General features: G+C 37.4%; 1 protein-coding gene across 4 annotated transcripts in view; it reads right to left on the reverse strand.

Annotated features, from left to right (window-relative positions):
• MED27 (mediator complex subunit 27) overlaps nucleotides 1–19,614 on the reverse strand; it is a 156,050-nt gene that overhangs the window by 98,204 nt on the left and 38,232 nt on the right. The window contains exon 3 of one of the 4 annotated variants that reach the window (XM_030535679.1): nucleotides 10,074–10,905. The exons of the other annotated variants lie outside the window; for them this stretch is intronic. Coding sequence (XP_030391539.1) covers nucleotides 10,813–10,905 — 93 coding nt within the window. The 3' untranslated portion in view covers nucleotides 10,074–10,812. Of the gene's footprint in view, nucleotides 1–10,073; nucleotides 10,906–19,614 lie in introns of those variants that run through there. 4 annotated transcript variants of the gene reach the window in all.

Consider the following 19,614-nt stretch of genomic DNA (forward strand, 5'->3'; position numbering starts at 1 on the left):
AATATTTCCTAAAACCCAGTATTGTTCATAAAACCCTACAACATCCTCTCTCTCTAATAACCAAGCATTCTGATTTTTTTTTAATTTGATGTCACCATGGTAGTTTTATAGGAGGCTTTATCTACATGAATGACCTGTGACCAAAATTATAATTTCTGATAGATTACTCTTTTAGTCTTGAAAGCAGAACCCACAATATATTAAAAATTGTAGTGTTTAATAAGCTACAGATACAAACTAATTAAGGACAGTATCTTGCGTCCAAGTTGACCTAAATGCTATAGAGGCAGCCAATTTCTCTTAAATATTTATTTCAGATGCCAGGAAAACTGATCCCATAATCTGCTGCTCTATGCAAAATAAATGTGTGAACCTGGACATTTCAGAGACCCATACTAGAATAATAATAATAATAATAATAATAATAAAAAACCAACCCACAAACTAGATTCCAATGGTCTATAAATATAAGCACATTTTCACTGATAGTGCTCATTAATTCAAAGAAGTAATATTTTACTATATAAACAGATTTTTAATGAAGATATGACAACAACTATTTGTGAAAGAATAACAAAATCAGACACAATAAACCAAGAGATTCAGAGATCCTTAAAAAAGAGGATCAGGAAACTGGCTACACTAGGAAAATCTCATTTTTGTTTCAATTCCTTGCACCTGCTCAATTTGCAAATGAAAATGTAATCTGAAGTACCAGTCTTCTCCGTGCATTTATTTTAGTTGACAGTGAAAGACCATATGTGAAGGACATACGTGAACCTGGAAGACCATTTTACCGAGCACATTCTTAGATAAACATACTGGTGTCCTTATGGTGAAACCAAATTATGAAAAGGATAAATTAACAATTTAACCTTAACAGTTCTTAAGTCATCCTGATCAATGAGTTCACCCTATCCCAGATTCTGAAATAAAAAGAACCAGATATTTATTCAATGTTAGCCAAGTGGAATTCTTTCCACATCTGTAGCCCTGTAACAGTGTTTTGTCAAAGTGTCTACACATTTGTCTTGAAAAGGTCAGCTATTTTACAATTTAGGAAAACTAATCTCATGACCACCACATAAGAAAGTCATAGCTTCCTCAGCATAACCTAACAATGTTCAGAAAATAAAATCCATTTACACACCATTGTTCCACAGTGTTGTGACTGAAAATGAAAGAAACAAAAACAATTGAAATGATCTCCTTGAAAATGGCTATAAAATGAATTACGCTATCCAGTGGGCCAATAAGACTTAAATGTCAGTGTTTAGAGCATCCATATTGCTTTTTTAACAGCTTCCTGATGTACTTGTTCGATTTGCCATGTGATTTATACAGCTCTATGACACAAAGATGTATAACAGTTTTAATAAAAGCAGAACTACTCTCAGCTAGGGAAAGGGAGGGGTATCATATTACTCTAACAACTCATCTTAGACCAATGAATTTTGCTCAAATTTGTTTTTCGCCTACAAATTTTTTAAATGGGAAATCAATGAACGAAAGGGACACAACCAGTTTGAAAGACAACGTTTCAAAATGTCAGGGGCTTAGTTTTTTATCTCCACTACCAGAATTTGCAATGAGTGCAAGATGCACAGTGTTTATGGAATTAAAGGGAAAGGCAGCTTGGCAGGAGACCTCTTCCTGGCTCTAGGAACATTGCCTTCCCTTTTCTTCATTGCATCTTATTATGATCAGTGCAAACTCAGCCATTGTCCTTGCTGACACTACTCTGGAAGAGTTATGTTCTCTGTGCAAAGTGGCACAACAGGTATTTTACCCAAATGGCATCATTTTGGCCACTTGCTCAAAAGACAGAGCAAAAATAGTACTATTACAGATTAATTATTAATATTACCATTTTAAAATGTGATACTATTCAGAGACCTTCAGGTGTATTTCACATTTAGGGGCCAGGTACAAGAAAAGTATGTACCATTTTTTTTAAATTAGTATTCCAGAAAACAAACTATGTTCTTGAATGGTGATTCCCAGTAATTCAGTTACTTTTTCTTAATTAGGTGTGTGCTAATTCTGTGCTTCCAGGAACACAGACCCAACTGTCAAAAACCTATAAGGACCCATTAAATATTTTTAAAAAACATCTTTACGATGAGAGAAAGGGTCAAAGTTAATAAAACTGATAGGCAACTCCTGTCCAATCTCATTTATACATTTCAAACATCACACACTGTATTGTACACAATGCATTTTTGAACCAAAAAGACTTGGAAAATGTTTCCTTAGTCACAGGTTCTAAAGAACAGAACCAAGGCTGAAGGTAATTCAGATTTATTACTATTTATGAATACAGGATGAGATTTAATGCACATAAATAATGTGGTATATGTACATAAAATATACACTTACAATTCACACATTTATCTCCCAATGTTCCATGAGAGCAACTCTTGCTTCAAAAAGAAGGACCATGAAATGTTCTATAACAGTTCTCTACTTTTCAAAATAATAAGTTCATTTTATGGCATGGTCAAATGTGAGCAGAATAAAGGGGGAGGGAAATACACCTTTTCATCATATCTGGTTATTCCAGGTCTTCTGTTCTGTTACTCCATTTGCAGTTACTCTCTCTACTATTCTGGTTTCATGGGCTTTTTAGAAAGTCCCTTATTCCCAGCATGAAATTATCACAGTACAGTTATTATAGGAGCTAATAGAAAACTGTTAGTCATTCTATTATCACAATTTCCTGTACAGGAATTATCTTACAGATGGGATATAGAACCAATACTGTCAGCACCAACTATTCAAAAGTCATGAGTCATACCTTAAAAAAAAATCAGGTTTATTTACTTTAAAAAAATTGTGAGGTTCTTTTATTTGCCTTTTGGTCTCTGTATCTTTAAGGTGCTTTCAAGAGTTTCTATACAACCATGAGGGCTAGAAATTCTCGTTAAAAATATGACATTTTCTTGCAACTGCCTGACTTCAGGAAAATGACCTTTAAGAAAAACATGAGATTCGCAACAAATTAATGAAAGCTAGCAACACTGAGTAACGAAGCTGTCTTTAATGGCCAGCTGAGATAACGTTTAAGATGCTGCAAAATATATATAATTTCACACAGTATTATTCCATTGTTTTACTGATTGCACTAGCCCTACTTGTTCACTCTGGCATGCAATAGCTCAATGCTTTTATTTTGCTCACAGTATTACTACTGTATATGGTGATCCAGAAAAGCACCTTTGTTCGCATACTTCCAGCATTTCTTGAAGAAGAAAAAAAAGTGCTTTGAAACACTTGTATAAATAGTAATTATTAGTATTACTTAAAAACAAAATATCGAAAGAATCATAGCCTTCACATTAATAAACTGTAAAATACTTGCTACTATTTTTACTCAATTCAAAGCCAACTCACTCTCCTGGATGGTGAAAAAATATTTGGCTTCTGTAGCTCAAGCCAGACTGGGATGTTTAATAGAAGACGTCGGTCAAGAATGGATTCAATACAATAGGGAGAGGAATGAAACCAGTTCAAGAAGTCTATGACTTGGTTCCATCCACTCCTTCTGAGCATCATTCAGAGAGTTTGTCATATCGCTGAAAATATTTCTGCCTTCATTCCTCAGAAAAGAATGGTACATGGTTCCTTAGGATCCAATCAGCGCTCAGCATTTACTGTGAAACGTGGAGTGCTTTCAACTCATTAATTTCAATGGAGGCTGAGCACCTTGAAGGAGCAGACCAATAAGCCATCTCATGAGTTACTTAACTTGTTACAAAGATGTGACTCAAACTGATTCATCACAGACACTCTAAATATTTCATTAAAGGTATTTTGCATGGATACCAGTATCACATTTCTCCAAATAATTTGTTCTCCAATTGTAACCATACTGTTTCAATAAAAACTATCCCAGAAATCAGATGCTATGGCTAGACTGCCAGAAGTTTCTTTTAATTCTGATATTTTCAGTGAAAATCACCCTCAAGTTGCTGTTGACAGGTACTGTTTAGCATTTTGCCAGCTAAATGTGTGCAACAGCTGTCAAGTTAAAATATGTAAATACCTGTTGTACCTGAATGTTGACATATTGGACAGTATTAAAAATCATCATCATATCATCCACTCAGGACTCCCCGTCATTCAGAAGCACTATTACAGTGACTCATCCATGTAACTTTTAGTTTTGGGGAAATCCAACTGGCTAGTGAGAAGCTAAGCTCTTTACCACCAGTGAAATGCTAAGAACGTAAGTTTGGCCATATAGGGTCACACAGATAGTCCATTTAGCGCAACAGCCTGTCTTCTGACATGGCCAGATGCTTCAAGAGGAATGAACAGAACAGGGCAATTAGCCAGTGATTCATCCTCTATTGTCCAGTCCCAGGTTCTGGCAGTCAAAGGTTTACCATTAGGATATTAGATCAAATGATCTTTTGCTTGTGTTGATCGCTGGCAAAACAAACCATTACACGTCACTTACTGAAGATATTATTTAGCTTGCAGAAACTGAAAAAGCACCTGGAGCATGATCATGTCAGTTCACTGTGTGCAATAAATTCACATATTAACAATCCTTAGAATTCTTTTTTGAGTAATTACTTTGCTTAAAAAATGTTTAAAACCAGAAAGCTCATGTGTGTTCGTTCATATAACACCAAGATGACTTTTTCCAAAATCTTAATTTTAAATATTATAGGAACATATATGTATATAATATTTTTTAATAAAGTGCTTGGGGGGGGGCGCGAGAGGGAAGCAAGAAGGAGTTGTTTTTAAAAGTATCTGGTTCCAACTTCCCTGAGAATAGGTGCTTCCTGGAAGCAATGACAGATCCTTATCCATCCTGTGACTTTCTAAGGCCACTATAACATTAGCAAAAACATGCACATTTCTCTCCTTTTAAGATGCACAGTATTTTGCCCCTCATTAAAATACTTCTTGCTTTCAGCTAACAAGGGAGTTTATTATGATAAAGCTGTAATAGTTCTTTTGAACCCAGCTATGAGTAAGCCAACATAACACTCCCTCGGTTTCATCTTTGCAGACGAACACAGGCAAGAGAGAAGTTACATTATTTTAATTGATACTTTTTAAAAGAGTATCTCAGATAATGAGGCTAGTTTGGAAAAAAAAATTCCTAAACAATGTTTGATCATTTTAGGATAGCTGAATTCTCAACTTGGTCAAAACAGCATCAATAGACCAAAAGAGCAGGTTTTCAATGTATTTACTTATTTATTTTCTCCTTCTGAACTAGGTTTCAGGCCTTTCAATTAATAGGAAAGCCAGACATCATGTATTTGTTCTAGATTTCCAACTCAGTTAGAACACTTTATTCTCCTTTTCTTTTTTTAAAATATATTCCCCACACTCCTTCCGACCAACTAGGATGCCTAAGCAACAAGTATTGTGCCCCTTCTGTGGAGGTAATAGAACTGTTATCCCATTACTTTTCTTCCTTCAGTATTACAGTTGTCCTCTTTTCCTGCACTCTTTGGCCCAACTAGGCTGCAGAACTAAAGAGCTTGCACTTCTATTAAAAATCTCTTCCATGTAACTGCTTCTATTTGTATTGAAGACATATGCAGCATGTCACTGCCTCAGTTCCATATAGAACATTCTGAAGAGACCTACATTTGCTCCCCAGTCCCATAGAAGAGGAAGAGTGGGTCCTTTCCCAAGACTGGCAGATTGGAAAATGCTCTCTTTGATGGCATACTAGGAAAACAAAGTTTGTATCTTTCTCAGTCTGTGTTGTTTTTAAACATTGTTTATTTTAGAATTTCTCTCCTTCATTATGTCTATTTTATTCCATTCTCTCTAAGCACAATATTTATGCTGCAAGTGCTGTTTTAATTAGTGTCAGACTGCAGTCTTCAAGCGTGGTTTTGTCTCTTATTTTCTTTCAAAAACAAAACAAAAAAATTCAATATGAACTCCAGACTGTAAATCAGTGAACTGATCAACCTTGTCCTTGCTTACGACTTTCAGAGAAGGATTAAGATGTTGGAAAGAAGAAGGGGAAAATTAAGAGGCAGCATAACTTCATAACCCACCTTAGTGAAAGAAATGGAAGACTTGCAAAACCAAATAAAACAGTATATTCCTGTTACCAAAAGCTAATTAGATTAGCAAAGGAATTCCAGTATCATTTCTTCCCGATATGCCAATATTTAATTGTTGACTGGAATGTCTCTATTTTCAGTCTAATGGGATCAGGTAGATCCGTTCCTTTTGTTTAAAGCAACAAATAATAAAATAAAAACAAACAAGAACTTGCTTCACCCTAATTGAAGAAGTACAAGTCCCTCCTGATGAGCTGTAATTGGAAAATTTTGGATTTTAATCTGAGCAATTCATAGATTCATAGACTCTAGGACTGGAAGGGACCTCGAGAGATCATCGAGTCCAGTCCCCTGCCCTCATGGCAGGACCAATAATTCACCTACTGCAAGTTTTTGAAGAGAGTGAAAAACAAGAGCCAAGTAACAAAAATCTTATATAAAGTAACCTTATATGAAGATAATTTCCTATCCTTCCAGGCCTCTACTCTTAAATGTCCATGTGTAATCTGAAAAGCTTGCTAACAGGTGTTTTTAGGATAAAATGAGAATAGCCACCACTGGCCTTGCATTTAAGGCATTGGATTGGTTGTCTGGATTCAGTCCTCAGCTCTATCAAATACTACTTTTACAGAGAGATGAAGAGCATACAAAGGGAATAATATTTCCCCTTCTTGACTAGGCTATTGTGAGAGGCTCATAATGGATGGCGATAGAGTCCATATATTTAGGTAGGCTTCCAAAGTTAGGCTCCTACCCAATACTAAAATTGCAACATCACCCTAAAAAAAAAAAAAAGTGTTGGACCAATAAAAGTTCTGTCCTTCATATGAGATATTACACCAAAGACTCCTCTGCTGGTGTCTGGTTTATGACTAGGTAGAAGTTAACAAATCCATCACACTTTCCTGAAAGCATTGGTCATAGGCCCATTATTCAGATCAACTTTCCATCCCTCTTCTACCCCTAATAAAAGTGGTTGCAGTGTCAAAGTCTGTGCAAGAGACACTGCTGATCATGCAGGTTTGTAAAGTGTTTTGAAATCTACTTGGTCATTATATTAGTAAAATTTAACTGTATTTTGGGATAATTTCAACCTGAAGAGACTATAACAAAATCAAACTATTATCTAGTTTAAAGAAACCTAGCATTTATGTTACCCCGTTGGGGTTGAGAGAGCATGACCCCTTTAAAGTTCCTACACAGGCAGAGGAAGTGCTGATTGTTCCAGGAAGAGAAAGAGAAGAGTGAGTGTGAGTGTGAGTGTTTCTCATGCATGGAAGCAATGGAGAACCAGCCTGAAGCCCAGTAGGGATAGAGCAGCTGACCTGGGAGTCCCAGGATGAGAGCAAGAAGGAGCACTGTGAAAAAGGACAAACCAGATCCAGACCCAATATCATTGTCACCAAAGCAGTACGGAGCTGTGAGTACTGGAGCTTGTGACTTTGCATTGGGAGTAAGGAGGGAGGCTGTAGCTAGTTAAGTGAGGAGGTTTTCGCTCTGTGTGGGCTTGTACAGAGTGACATAAGAGGGCACTGGAGGGGTTTGTTGGGGAAAAATTTACTGGTGCTGAAGATGACCAAGAGAGGACCAAGAATCGCTGCTGGACAGGAACTCTGCCCAGCATTCTGAATCTAGATGCATTGTTCAAGGTCTATTTTTTCATATTGTGGTACCACTGGGCCTGTAGGTCCTCGTGCTGGATATAAACCGTGTTTTACCAATCTCCCTATCTTATCCCCCTGTTGTTTTTCTCTACAGACACCCTCGGGTTATGCTAACCTGACTTATGCAAATTCACACTTATGGAAAAAGTTCTATAAGCTAGAAATAGGAGGGTTTTTTGTTGTTGTTTTTGGCGTAATTGTCAGGTATACATTTCCGACTTGCACAAAATTCAAGTTATGCAAGGTGTTCCAGAATGGAACGCTTGCATAAGTCGGGGAGCATTTGTATTCTGGTGTGTGTAAGTTTACTGAGGGTGGGAAGAGTTGGAACAGGTGTCCCAAGGATGGGAGAGAGAGTTTTTCTGCTGCGAAGCTGCGCGCACCTTTTTTTTTTGGCCCAAGCCACTATAGTTACATTTATACAGTATGTAAACTGCACGTGGTGATGATACCCCATATTAAAGATATACATCTCTGAAATTGTTTTGAAAAAAATCCTCAAAACTGTCAAGTTGTCTAGAAACTAAACTGATACTTACCTAGAAATACAAGTACAATCCAGAGGCATTAAGAAGAATCCCTAGAGGGTCACAAGTGCAAAAAAGTGAATTAAAGCTACCACAATCACCTCCAGAATTCAAGAGATGGGCTAGAGACATATTCAGCAATAAAGGAAATAAGAAGAAATCTGTGAACCTGAGAGAATTTAGCTGGTACAGAGGGTGTCACATCCACTACTTCTTAGCTAAATATGCAAGTGATCTTATTTCATGTTGGTTTCAGACTCAAAATGTACCATTTTTAATTGCTTATTTTTATACATGGTATGTTTCTATTTGTATGTTATTCTTAATGGATAACCCTACTGTCTGCTGAGCTAAAAATCATTCATACGCAAATAAAATCCATGTTCCCTTTTTAAGAAAAAGATTCTTCTTGAAGGGGAAAAAAGGATCTATAGCAGAGAAAACAGGTTGTTAAAACTGGATAAGGACACAATTAGCATCAACCTTCACTGCTACTATGGCTCCTTAAAAAGGCACTGGAACTTAGAACTGAAGACTCTTCTCTTATGCCCTAAAAGGCTAAGACAAAGATTTTTCAATGCCCTAGCATGTATCTTTGAAGTCACTGGCTCAGCTGGCAGCTGTGGAGGTACAAAGAATGGTTTTCTGTCTTGGTAACAAGACGACTTTGATGTCCTTGGAAGACAGAAAATCTGAAGGAACTCTCATAAATGGTGTGCTGCAAAGAAGGGCTGAAATCAACTATTTATATTAAAATGTCTAGCCCCATTAACCTCAAGGCAGCAGTTAAGCAGCATATCATGATCTGCAACCTTCCAGGAGGACTTCATCATTATAGCACACAAACAATTTTCATGAGGGGAGGGGAGGAGTGGGCAGGGCGGTTTGCTTCCCATCTTCCAACAAAAGGTATTTGCCAAATTTCAGCCAATACAAATTAAAGTAGCCCCATTACAAAGTGGAGGAGAAGGGAGCAAAAGAGCACAACACAGGAGCGAAAAATCAGGTTAGTGGACACAGTAATTTACTTGAAATGACATGATCTTCATAGGTCAGATTTTTAAAGGTATTTAAGCACCTGGCTCCAAAATCAATGGGAGTTAGGCACCTAAATAGTTTTAAAAATCTGAGCCATAGTCCTACCTGTAACAGGTCTAGTGGATACCTCTATTGCTACTATATTTTTAGTGATTTAATAATAATTTAATGATTATTTTAACTTCTTTAAAGTGCTTCTCTCTCTCTCTGGTTGCTTTCACAGTCATTCAAATGCACAATGCTCAAGAATAAAACCCAGAACAAAGATAATGAACTTTCAGCAAAACAAGCAACGATCCTTTAGCCCTCAATCAACACAGACAACCTAGCCACCTAAGAGGAAAAAAATTAGATGTGTTTTGAAATGAGCCAGGAAGATTAACAAATCCAGACTTTGGTAGGCCAAGAGAGATGGGGAGAAGAGCAAATGTTGGAGTAGCATATGTTGTCTCCCAAAAAGATTATGACAACCCAGCTTTATTTACCCTCTGGGCTTGTTATACACACATGAACGCGCGCGCGTGCGCACATGCACACACACACTTATTGTATTGGTTAATATAATTAAACAGGAACACCACCCTGTGGACACTCTCAGGCTGAAAGAGAAGTGGCTTTTTCCGGATTCATTCATATCACTATAAGTTGCATTTGTAGACTTCTACTTCTTGAGTAAATAAAATTTTCACTTAAACATCACTTTTTTTATTCTTCAATACAGACAGGTCCTACAATGGGATTATCATCAGTCTTTATTTAAGAGTGGAAATAATAAAAAGGTTATTAAGATGCAACCCATGTACATGAATATTTAGAAAGAAGATGTTGGAATGCACTGAAGTACTACTGAGTGCAGCACCCTTTGGCCAAACACGCATATGACCATGTGGCTGCCCAGTATATTTCTTCATATGGAGCACAAATTTCTCTACCTGAGACACTTCTCCTAGTTTCAGAAAACATGCTCCAAACAGCTCTGCTTTATAGGTTCTATCCTCCAGAGACATTCATCTTGATATGGAAAGATTCTGATGCTTTCTTACATTTGATGTCAGAGTTCCTTGGACTTACAGGTAAGGCTAAGTTTTTGTCACGCATATTTTTAGTAAAAGCCATGGACAGGTCATGGGCTCAAGTCATGGAAGTCTCTGGTAGTCACGGTTTCCATGAACTTCGTGACAATATCGCAGCCCTACTTATGGGTTAGCTTGTATATTTTAAGTGTTCTCCACACTTCCAGTGTGTTCCATCCTTCTTCCCTTCGATGAGACAGCCTGGGACATAATAATGGCAATACAATCTCTTGAAATTCATGAAAAATTAAGATGACTTCAGGAATAAAAGCTGGATTCAGCATCCACATCCATTTATCAGCAAGTAAAGTGTAGAACTGTGACTTAATGGAGAGAGTTCCCAATTCCAAGATTCCTCTGGTTATATGTATCAACAATGCCATTCAGGTGAACCTTTTTACATCTCTGTGCCACGAGATCATTTTTCTTCATGCTCAGTCCATGATGCTGGTCATAGTTGATATCAATCCGTTTTTGTGCAGACTTTCCAGCCCATAACAAGACTGACTTTCACGAATTCCAGGAGATGTTGTACCTTTGCACTGAAACAGGCCTTCTGACATGAGAAAAATAAATGTTTTGCACTTAATTAGGACATTTAAGACTAGAATTTGAGAGAACAGATTATAAAACTGCAAAACTGTCATCATTTTGATACATCTAATGAAAAAACTCATTTTAATCCATTTACAAACTAAATTTTTGAGGATTAAAATTTACTTTTATACAATAAAGGCTGTGTAACACTAATCTAGATTGTACATGGAAGGAGAAACATGTGGCCAAGATTTTCACAAGTACACAGTGATTTGGGGTGCCACAATTTTTAGAAGCCCTAACTGAAATGACATAAAAGGCCTTTATTTTCAAAAAGTGCTAAGAACCCACCTCTAAAAGTTAGGCCATTTAAAGGTGCCTCAAAATTGGGCACTCAAAATATCACTAGTCACTTTTGAAAATCATGGCCAAAAATTTCTCAAGCCTTCAAAGAGTTAAGTTATGAATGCTTTTAGAAAGTAAAACAAAATCCATCAAGTTTGATTGATAAAAGTGTAGTTTTTAACTAAAAGTGAAAAAAGTGGAGCTTGGCAACATTTTCCCCCAGCATAATTTGCTTCCTTTGCTTTTTTCCCCACCTGGCTGCACATAAATCAAAGAAATGTTAAAGAGGGCCATATATCACAAACTGGCATTTCAAAACTATTTACAAACTCTATAATAGACAGAGGATGGAACATATAAAAGTGTGACCAGGAAACCCGAATGTAAGTGAAAACCCAGTTCCTACCTTCAATTTGGGGTTAATTAAATTTGGAAATAACTCTTAATTGAAAACTCAGAATATTTAATCAGAATCCTGATAACTCAGGATTACAAAAAGAAAAAGGAAACAAGTTAATATGTGCCCCCAAACAAAAACAACATGGGTTTGAACAGCTTGACTGCACCATGATTAAGCACCCAAATCTAAAAACTAAACAAGGAAATGATGCTTTAATAAGGTTTGAAATAAGTGTGCAAGCATAGCTGGCATTACACTTGCAGAAAGATTACAGTCTGAAATCATGATTGTGGGGGGAAAAAAAACAAACCCTCCAATGCTTAACTGCACAGCTATATTACATTCACAAACCCTGAGACCTAACTGCACAGCATGATACTTTATATAGATGAGGTTTTCTCAACAGTAGCAAGTTAAACAAATAAGAATCTCATCTCCTCATTTGAAAAGACGGGCCTGGATTATAAAAAAAAATTAGCTGTCCATCTGTTTAAATATCACACTCAGACTAGAGTGCAAAAAACACAGATGTTTTACAACCAAATCCAAAAAGTATAGTAGTCTGAACTAGTGTAATAAATCCATTTGCTTTGCTAAAACCTCTTTCCTTACACAGATTTCTTTCACAAAGAATAACAGCTATGGATTATGTAATCCTTACTTCGGAGAAGAGATCACATATTCTTACCCTTGTCTGCAACACCCGGATGAGTTAACTGATCAGAGAAACTAGAAAGAGTAAGGAAATACAACAGAGTGCAATTTAAGCTAAGAAGTGCTTACTCAATATTCATTCACTAGTTGACTGAAGTTACCAATAGCTTATATGTAAAGAGCTCAGATGCCATAGCAATCGGTACAGTCCAAGAAACTAAACAAACAGAAATAGAAGACAGTCACCACCACCTTTAATGGTGGAGAATCAAAACAGTTTGTTTTTTCCCTCTACTATTCAAGATATGCAAGACTTTCTGCATGTACTTATAATGATTTTTATGAGTACACAAATAGAACATGCTTTATATTATTTTCCATGGAAAATTATAATGGTATTGTAGGGTAACCCAATTAGCCCACAAGATTAGGAGCCTTTAAATGCCCTGAGTCGCTCATAGGTCTAATGAAAAACTGGCTTTGTGCTGAGTAAGCAACATACAAGAAATCACTAGCTATACAAAAAAAAAAAAAAAAGTGTGTTATGTCTAGTCTGCCATTTGTTTTCAAGGTTTCTTATTTAGCAAACAATGTGTGTTTCAAATGCCAGAATGCAGTATTAAAGAAAGCGAGCATCCAAATCAGTAATGACCTGAGAAAAAGGCATCAAGGTGCCACATTATCCTGGAGGCCACACTACCTGTAACTACATATCAGTTTACTATAACAACCAATTGTATTTCTAGTTTTACTGCAATAGTTAAAGGTTTTTACAAAGCAGATGCCTTTCCTCCCACACATCAATTAATTTGCAAATGCACTCAGGTTGTAGAAATAATGAAGTTCTGAATGCTTTTCTATTGGCAAGTTTTGCTAACAGGAGGTGGATGCTGTAGGCGAGGTGCTAAATGTGCTGCTGCTATATGCATGCCAAAGGAGAGATAACGCCACATGAAACTTGGTCAACAGCTAACAGTGCACACATCAATTATTTCATTTACCCCTTCCCCACCACCAGGAGAAAGAAACAGGATCCATAAAAAGCTTTTTACTATATTTATCTAGATATTTACAACATGCTCTTTGCAGCGACATCTGAGATATTTTTTGCTGTCCCAATAAAAATTTCAGATTTGGAGACCAACATACAGAGGGAGAGTGATTTACTCATTTCATAACATATATTGTCAATTACTTGAAAAAAGGAAAAAAATGGTCATGTTAAAAGAATACTAAGGTTGCAAAGTCAAGCACTAAAGTTAGGAAATGCCTGAAATAAGGTTGCCCATGCAACCAAGCAATCAGAGATTATTTAGTCCTACTTTTTCAACTTCCAGTTGGTTTCTTAACTTTGAATGAAATTGTCATTGAACTGAACTAGCTGAATAAACTGAAAATGAATACAATATTCTTTCTGAACCTACAGAAAGACTGTTGTCAAAAGCTGGTTTAGCATTTTAACAAATTTTGTTTCCAGTGTTTAATAAGTGAATTTCACATCTCTGAACTGGTGTGACTGTTTAAAACTTCAGCAGCAAACATGTACTACAAAAATTACTTTATTTATTTAATTTAAATTGTAATAGATTACAGTAAACTTTACAATCTATGTTAAGGCCTACTAATTTCAAATTTAAATTTAATAATATTTTTTCTTTTTAAAAATAAACCTAATTAAACTATCTAATTTAAATTAAAAAAAAACTTACTGTTTTTTATCTACCTTGCTTCTGCTGCAGTGCATCACTTATCTTCTCAAATATGGAGCCTTCTCTTCCTAACTCTCCTTCTCTCACCTTGGCTGATCTGTCTCTGCCTTCCCCTGTCCTAGCCAATGCTTCTTGGGTGGTTCCCTGAGTCTCCCCCATTAATCCTTTCTAACTACCTGCTTTGTCACATTCTTCCCCCCCTCCCCCTTTCCACTGTCCATTCCCCATTGTCTGCAGGACAAGTAGGAAGAAGTAGCTACTCCTAGGCCCGAACCAGCTCACTCAGGGCTGGTCCACACTAGGGGGGGGGAAATCGATCTTAGATACGCAACTTCAGCTACGTGAATAACGTATCTGAAGTCGAATATCTAAGATCGGATTACTCATCCGTCCACACCGCGCGGGATCGATGTTCGCGGCTCTCCGTGTCGATTCCGGAACTCCGTTGGGGTTGATGGAGTTCTGGAATCGATATAAGCGCGCTCGGGGATCGATATATCGCGTCTAGATTAGACGCGATATATCGATCCCCGAGCAATCGATTTTAACCCGCCGATACGGCGGGTAGTCTGGACGTGGCCTCACTGTCCCAAGGTGCTTCACCCTGAACAGCTAAACAGGCAATCATTAATGAACCACCATAGTACCTTGTCTGCAAAGGACATGCTTAAAGTCTTGTCAGCTCTGGTGGGCACACAGAGACATATAGCATTTCATAACAACTTCACAATATTAACCAGAATTCATAAATTGTACAGAAATTCCCCACAATGTCATACACATCATAGTATCTTCGTTCTTCCCAGTTTAACAGATGGAGAATTGAGGTGCAGAGAATAAAGCCAAAATTGTTAAAAATATCCTCTAATTTCAGGTGCTCAATTTGAGAAGCCTAGGACCAGATTTTTCAGAGTATTTAGCATTGTATGGAACTTTATAAATTCAGACCCGAGCTCCCACTGACCTTAGCTGCAGTTACAAGCGCTCAGCACTTCTCCATAGATGTTTCAAGCTGGGTAGCCAGAAATGAGCAACAGTGGATACCTATGAAAATTTTTGTTTACATGAATTTCCCAGCATCCCGTAGGTCACCTCCCAATGACTTAATAAATATCTGCTTCAATTACCTTTGATAAATGAAATAACTAAACAATCATTCATTTTCTGATATATTTGTAAAACTAATCTGAAAAGTTTTTAAAATAAATCTCTTAAAAATGCAGAGTGTGTACCTTCTAAAAATGAAACCTACATCTATCTCTGAGTTGTGAAGAATATGTATTAAGATTATAACCAACAAGAATGCACTTTTATGCAGAAATCCATGATTAAATTGAGTCTTCCTAACTAGTGATTTAAATAATGATTTAACTCATGATTTAAATCAATTTGATTTATGCATTTCCCTGCCTCAGTTTCCTCACCACTCTTGAGCATTGTTTGGGCATTAGTCACAGTCCAAGATCACCACCACCAACCGCATGTCACTGTTCTAAATCATAGGAGTGTCTTTCTCCCTCTTATACAGACAGTTTCCTTCTTTGTAGCACTTATATGCTACTGTGATAAGCACTATAAAAAAAAAGACAATGAAGAAATGAATAATTCTGTGTTCAGTGCAGTGTTTGGCTGATGTGTATGTGTAAATAAGGCATGTGGTAACACACTGAATGATGAAAATAAAACAAATATTGAATAGCTACTCATTCAGCGAGCATTGTCCATTCCTGTGTACTGAAGGAGGGAGAGATCTGGGGGGCAAAATATACCTTGCGATAACGTTCTTAAAGGCATTTAACACATATCCACAAGAGGGTCAATTTAAGGTTGCATGTCCAACCTTGATTTTTGATTTCCTAACTTCTGAGTGCTTCACTTTGCAACTTTTGTTTCTGATATAACTATTAATGGAATTTTAACAGTTTCAATTTTAAGTTAAAAAGTGAAAACTAGCTAAAGTGGCAAAGAAGCAAGGCGATATACTGTCAAGATTATTAATCCATTTTACATCAATTTACTGTGCTATACGATCTCAGCATGATCCTGTACATAAAAATCTTCAAAATATTCTGAGATTTCTATATTATTCAGGTACAACTATTTCCATAATTTAAAAAAAAAAAGACGACAAAATCTTTTTGGAAGTAAATATTCCACTATAGTGTTTACAAGGCAACCACTGAACTTTCTATTAGTGCTAAGAAATGAAAATGGCTAGAAATAGTCCATTACTGTTGTTTACTTTCTCTACTTTTCTCAGCTTGGACAAACAGCATGCAGTTGTAAAACCCATAAGTAATCCAAATGCTTAAAACCGTCTCACTTTTTAAAACCGACTAAAATGATTTTAGTAATACAGGATAAGGATAACTACCTGTTATATGATTTTCAATCTGACCTTGTCCCTTTAAAATTTTTATGGCACCTTCAGTTCCAATTTGAGATTTTCATATGGGGCAAGTGAACCTTCTTTCTATATTAAATGCAGGACACTTTCTTGGTATGATCAGTAATATTAATAATGTAATAGTACCAATTTCAGAAGCAGCACTGTGGCATCACATGCATACCTACATGAATGGAAATGAAACCATGTATATCATTGCAATTTTTAATACATTGGGGGGAAAAGGCAGATCCTACATAGCTCAAGTATTTGATTTTTTTTCTCTTTTAGCCTACTCGCACATGACTTTGTCATCCCTCACCAACTAACACCAGCATATCTGATTAAAGACAATATGTGCTCTGCTTTATTGGAATCAAAGAAATACAGGGGAAGACAGAATGCTTTTCAGGGCCAAACCCAAGTTCTTAAATACTCAATTTGCACATATCACAGTGTTCAGCTCACTGAAGAAGCACCTAAAGAGCACAAAACCCCAAAACACTCAAAATGACTTGTACTATCCTATTTACTACAAAAATGATTCCGAAATAATGCCAACACCCCATTTAACTAGTTCTTCACTCAGATATCCCCAGAGGAGATTTAGCTTAGAGACTTAGCCAGCTTTAAATTACTATGTCATAGAGTTAAGACAAAGGGAAATCCTAAACAATTACTTTTACTGGATTGCAAAGTAACTGATATGCATTTGATTTTTCATGCATCAGCCGTCTTGCAGTACCAAGGAACATCCAGGCACTTTTCAATAACCTAATTACCACTTAAGCATCTTCCATCTGAGCCACAAACATTTTAATTCTTCATTTAAAAGGAAGCCCTCCTTATTTTCTCACACTATACAACTATTAAATACTGAGAAAATCTTAAAAGGAGCAGGAAGCATTGATTCATCAGTGTGCCAATTTAAGAGACTAAGATTTCTTGCTGTCCGTACTTAATTATTAATGGAATAAATAAAAACCATTTATCTTTTGATTATCAGCATTGACCATCACAGAAGAGAGGTAAAAAATTCAACTACATGAATGTGGCTACCCACATTAGCTTCTTTGGCATATTCACTACAAGGTAAATCACATGTATTAACAATCAACAATTACTCCAGTAATACTGAACAATTGTGTGGGCACCTTGTGAGATTTGCTTCTGCAGCTTGGTGCTTTATCCCAGCCCAAAGAGTTATATTTCTTCCACCAGACAGGAAATGGCAAGTGACAGCGGTTTCAACTACCCCTCTACCTCGATATAACGCTGTCCTTGGGAGCCAAAAAATCTTACCATGTTATAGGTGAAACTGTGTTATATCGAACTTGCTTTGATCCACCGGAGTGCACAGCCTCACCTCCCCCGGAGCACTGCTTTATATCCGAATTCGTGTTATATTGGGTCGCGTTATATCGAGGTAGAGGTTTACCTATTCTCTCTTCTTTACTGGAAGTAGTATTCCTTTCAGAGTATGAACATCTGTCAGCCACCTTCAGAGAAATATCTTTGACACCTAGAAGGCCACATACAACTTAGTGGAAGAAAGTGTCTCTTTCTACCCTGCACTCTGCCAAAGACTTGGTGTGACCTTTTGCAAGTCATTTAGGTCCACACTTTCAAAAGGCCACAGATTTTGAGTGACCATGTTGAAACACATTAGACCTAATTTTCAGAAGTGCTGTGCACACACAGCTTCCACTGACTTCAATTGGAATTTCAGGTGTTCTGAAAACCAGACCCAAGTTATCTCAAGTTTGGGAAGAAAAACAAACACATACAAAAAAAAACAACCCATAGTGGCCTCTTCTTGAAAGTGTGGACCTAAGTGACTCGCCAAGGGTTACAATAAGCCGTTCCACATTTTTGAAAGTTCTATTTCCTTACCTGAAAAACAGGCATGATGTTGTTCGACTGCAGTAAGGTTAAACTTTATTAATGTGTTTTAAATGCTGAGAGATCCTTGGATGGAAGATTCTATTATAAATGCAAAGTAGCATTACCCAATGCATGAAACATACACAGAACTCCTCCTTGGCATAAAGCTCCCCATTCTGAGTACCACTGGCAAAGACAGCCCAACCTGAAAGAATTCATTCAGAGCTTAGGAAGTAGAAAACCTCCAGCATCCACATTTTTGATAGAGATGGAAATCAACTTAGAAATGGCTGACTTGGAAGCTCTCTCTCCACTTTCTCAAGTAAATTAAGTTTTCCTAATATATTAAACTCTTACTTTTATCTAAATCAGAGGTTCTCAAACTGTGGTCCGTGGACCACTGAGTTCTATTCAGGTGGTCCGCGGATAGTTCCCTCTAAGGTGCGTGCCTGGGCAGCTGCACACAAGAGAAAGAAGGGCCACTCACTTAATTAGTGGAGCCGCGCAGGTGTCCCTCAACTAATTAGGTGCCTGGACCCTGGAGAAGATGCACATGTAAGGTGAGGTGGTGGCCTGGGGGGGATTAGAGGGTAGGTGGGAGAGGGCAGTGGAGGGAGAAGACAGGGTGCAGGCAATTCAGGATGTGCAGGGCTACAGCAGTCACAGAAAGAGACGACTTTCCCCAGCTCCAGGGCTGCAGCTGGCAGGGAGAGAGATTCCCCTGCCACAGCAGTCACAGACCTGAGGCTGGGAGGGAGAGCCGAGACCTCCCTCTTTCCCAGCCCCAGCTCGGAAGCTGCCATGGTGGGAGCGAGAGGGCACATCCATCACATGAGAAAGGTAAGACGACTGATACTAAAATATGAGCTGTGTGCTTTTATTTGTAAAATAAAAAACGTTTTTTTATATCACGCTTTTATCCAAAGTGCTTTACAATAGTTAGCTAATGGTATAAACAACATTTGGAAAGATCATTAAGTGGCCCACCGAGACCCTCAGCAATTTTCAAGTGGTCCACAAAAAAAAAATAGTTTGAGAACCACTGAGCTGAACAACCCACCTAGTACCGGAAAGTAAAGAATTATTTCCTTTACATTCCTAGGAGGCACAAAGGCTCTACATGCTAGGATTTCCCCAATCTGACCCCCCAGATTTCCCCTTATTGCACTGGCTCAGCTTCCCTAGTTGCAGCAATGGTGGGAATGCTAGTGGCCATTGGTGTTTGGACCACTATATCACATAGGATCTCCTCTGAGCAGAGGGAGATGAAAAGGAGCTTAAAATGCGAATAGCTGCCTGGACCCATGTCTACACTGGAGCTCTCATCATTGCGACCACTAATGGAGCTGA

Source organism: Gopherus evgoodei, chromosome 16 (assembly GCF_007399415.2).
Source record: "Gopherus evgoodei ecotype Sinaloan lineage chromosome 16, rGopEvg1_v1.p, whole genome shotgun sequence".
Taxonomy (NCBI): Eukaryota; Metazoa; Chordata; order Testudines; family Testudinidae; genus Gopherus; species Gopherus evgoodei.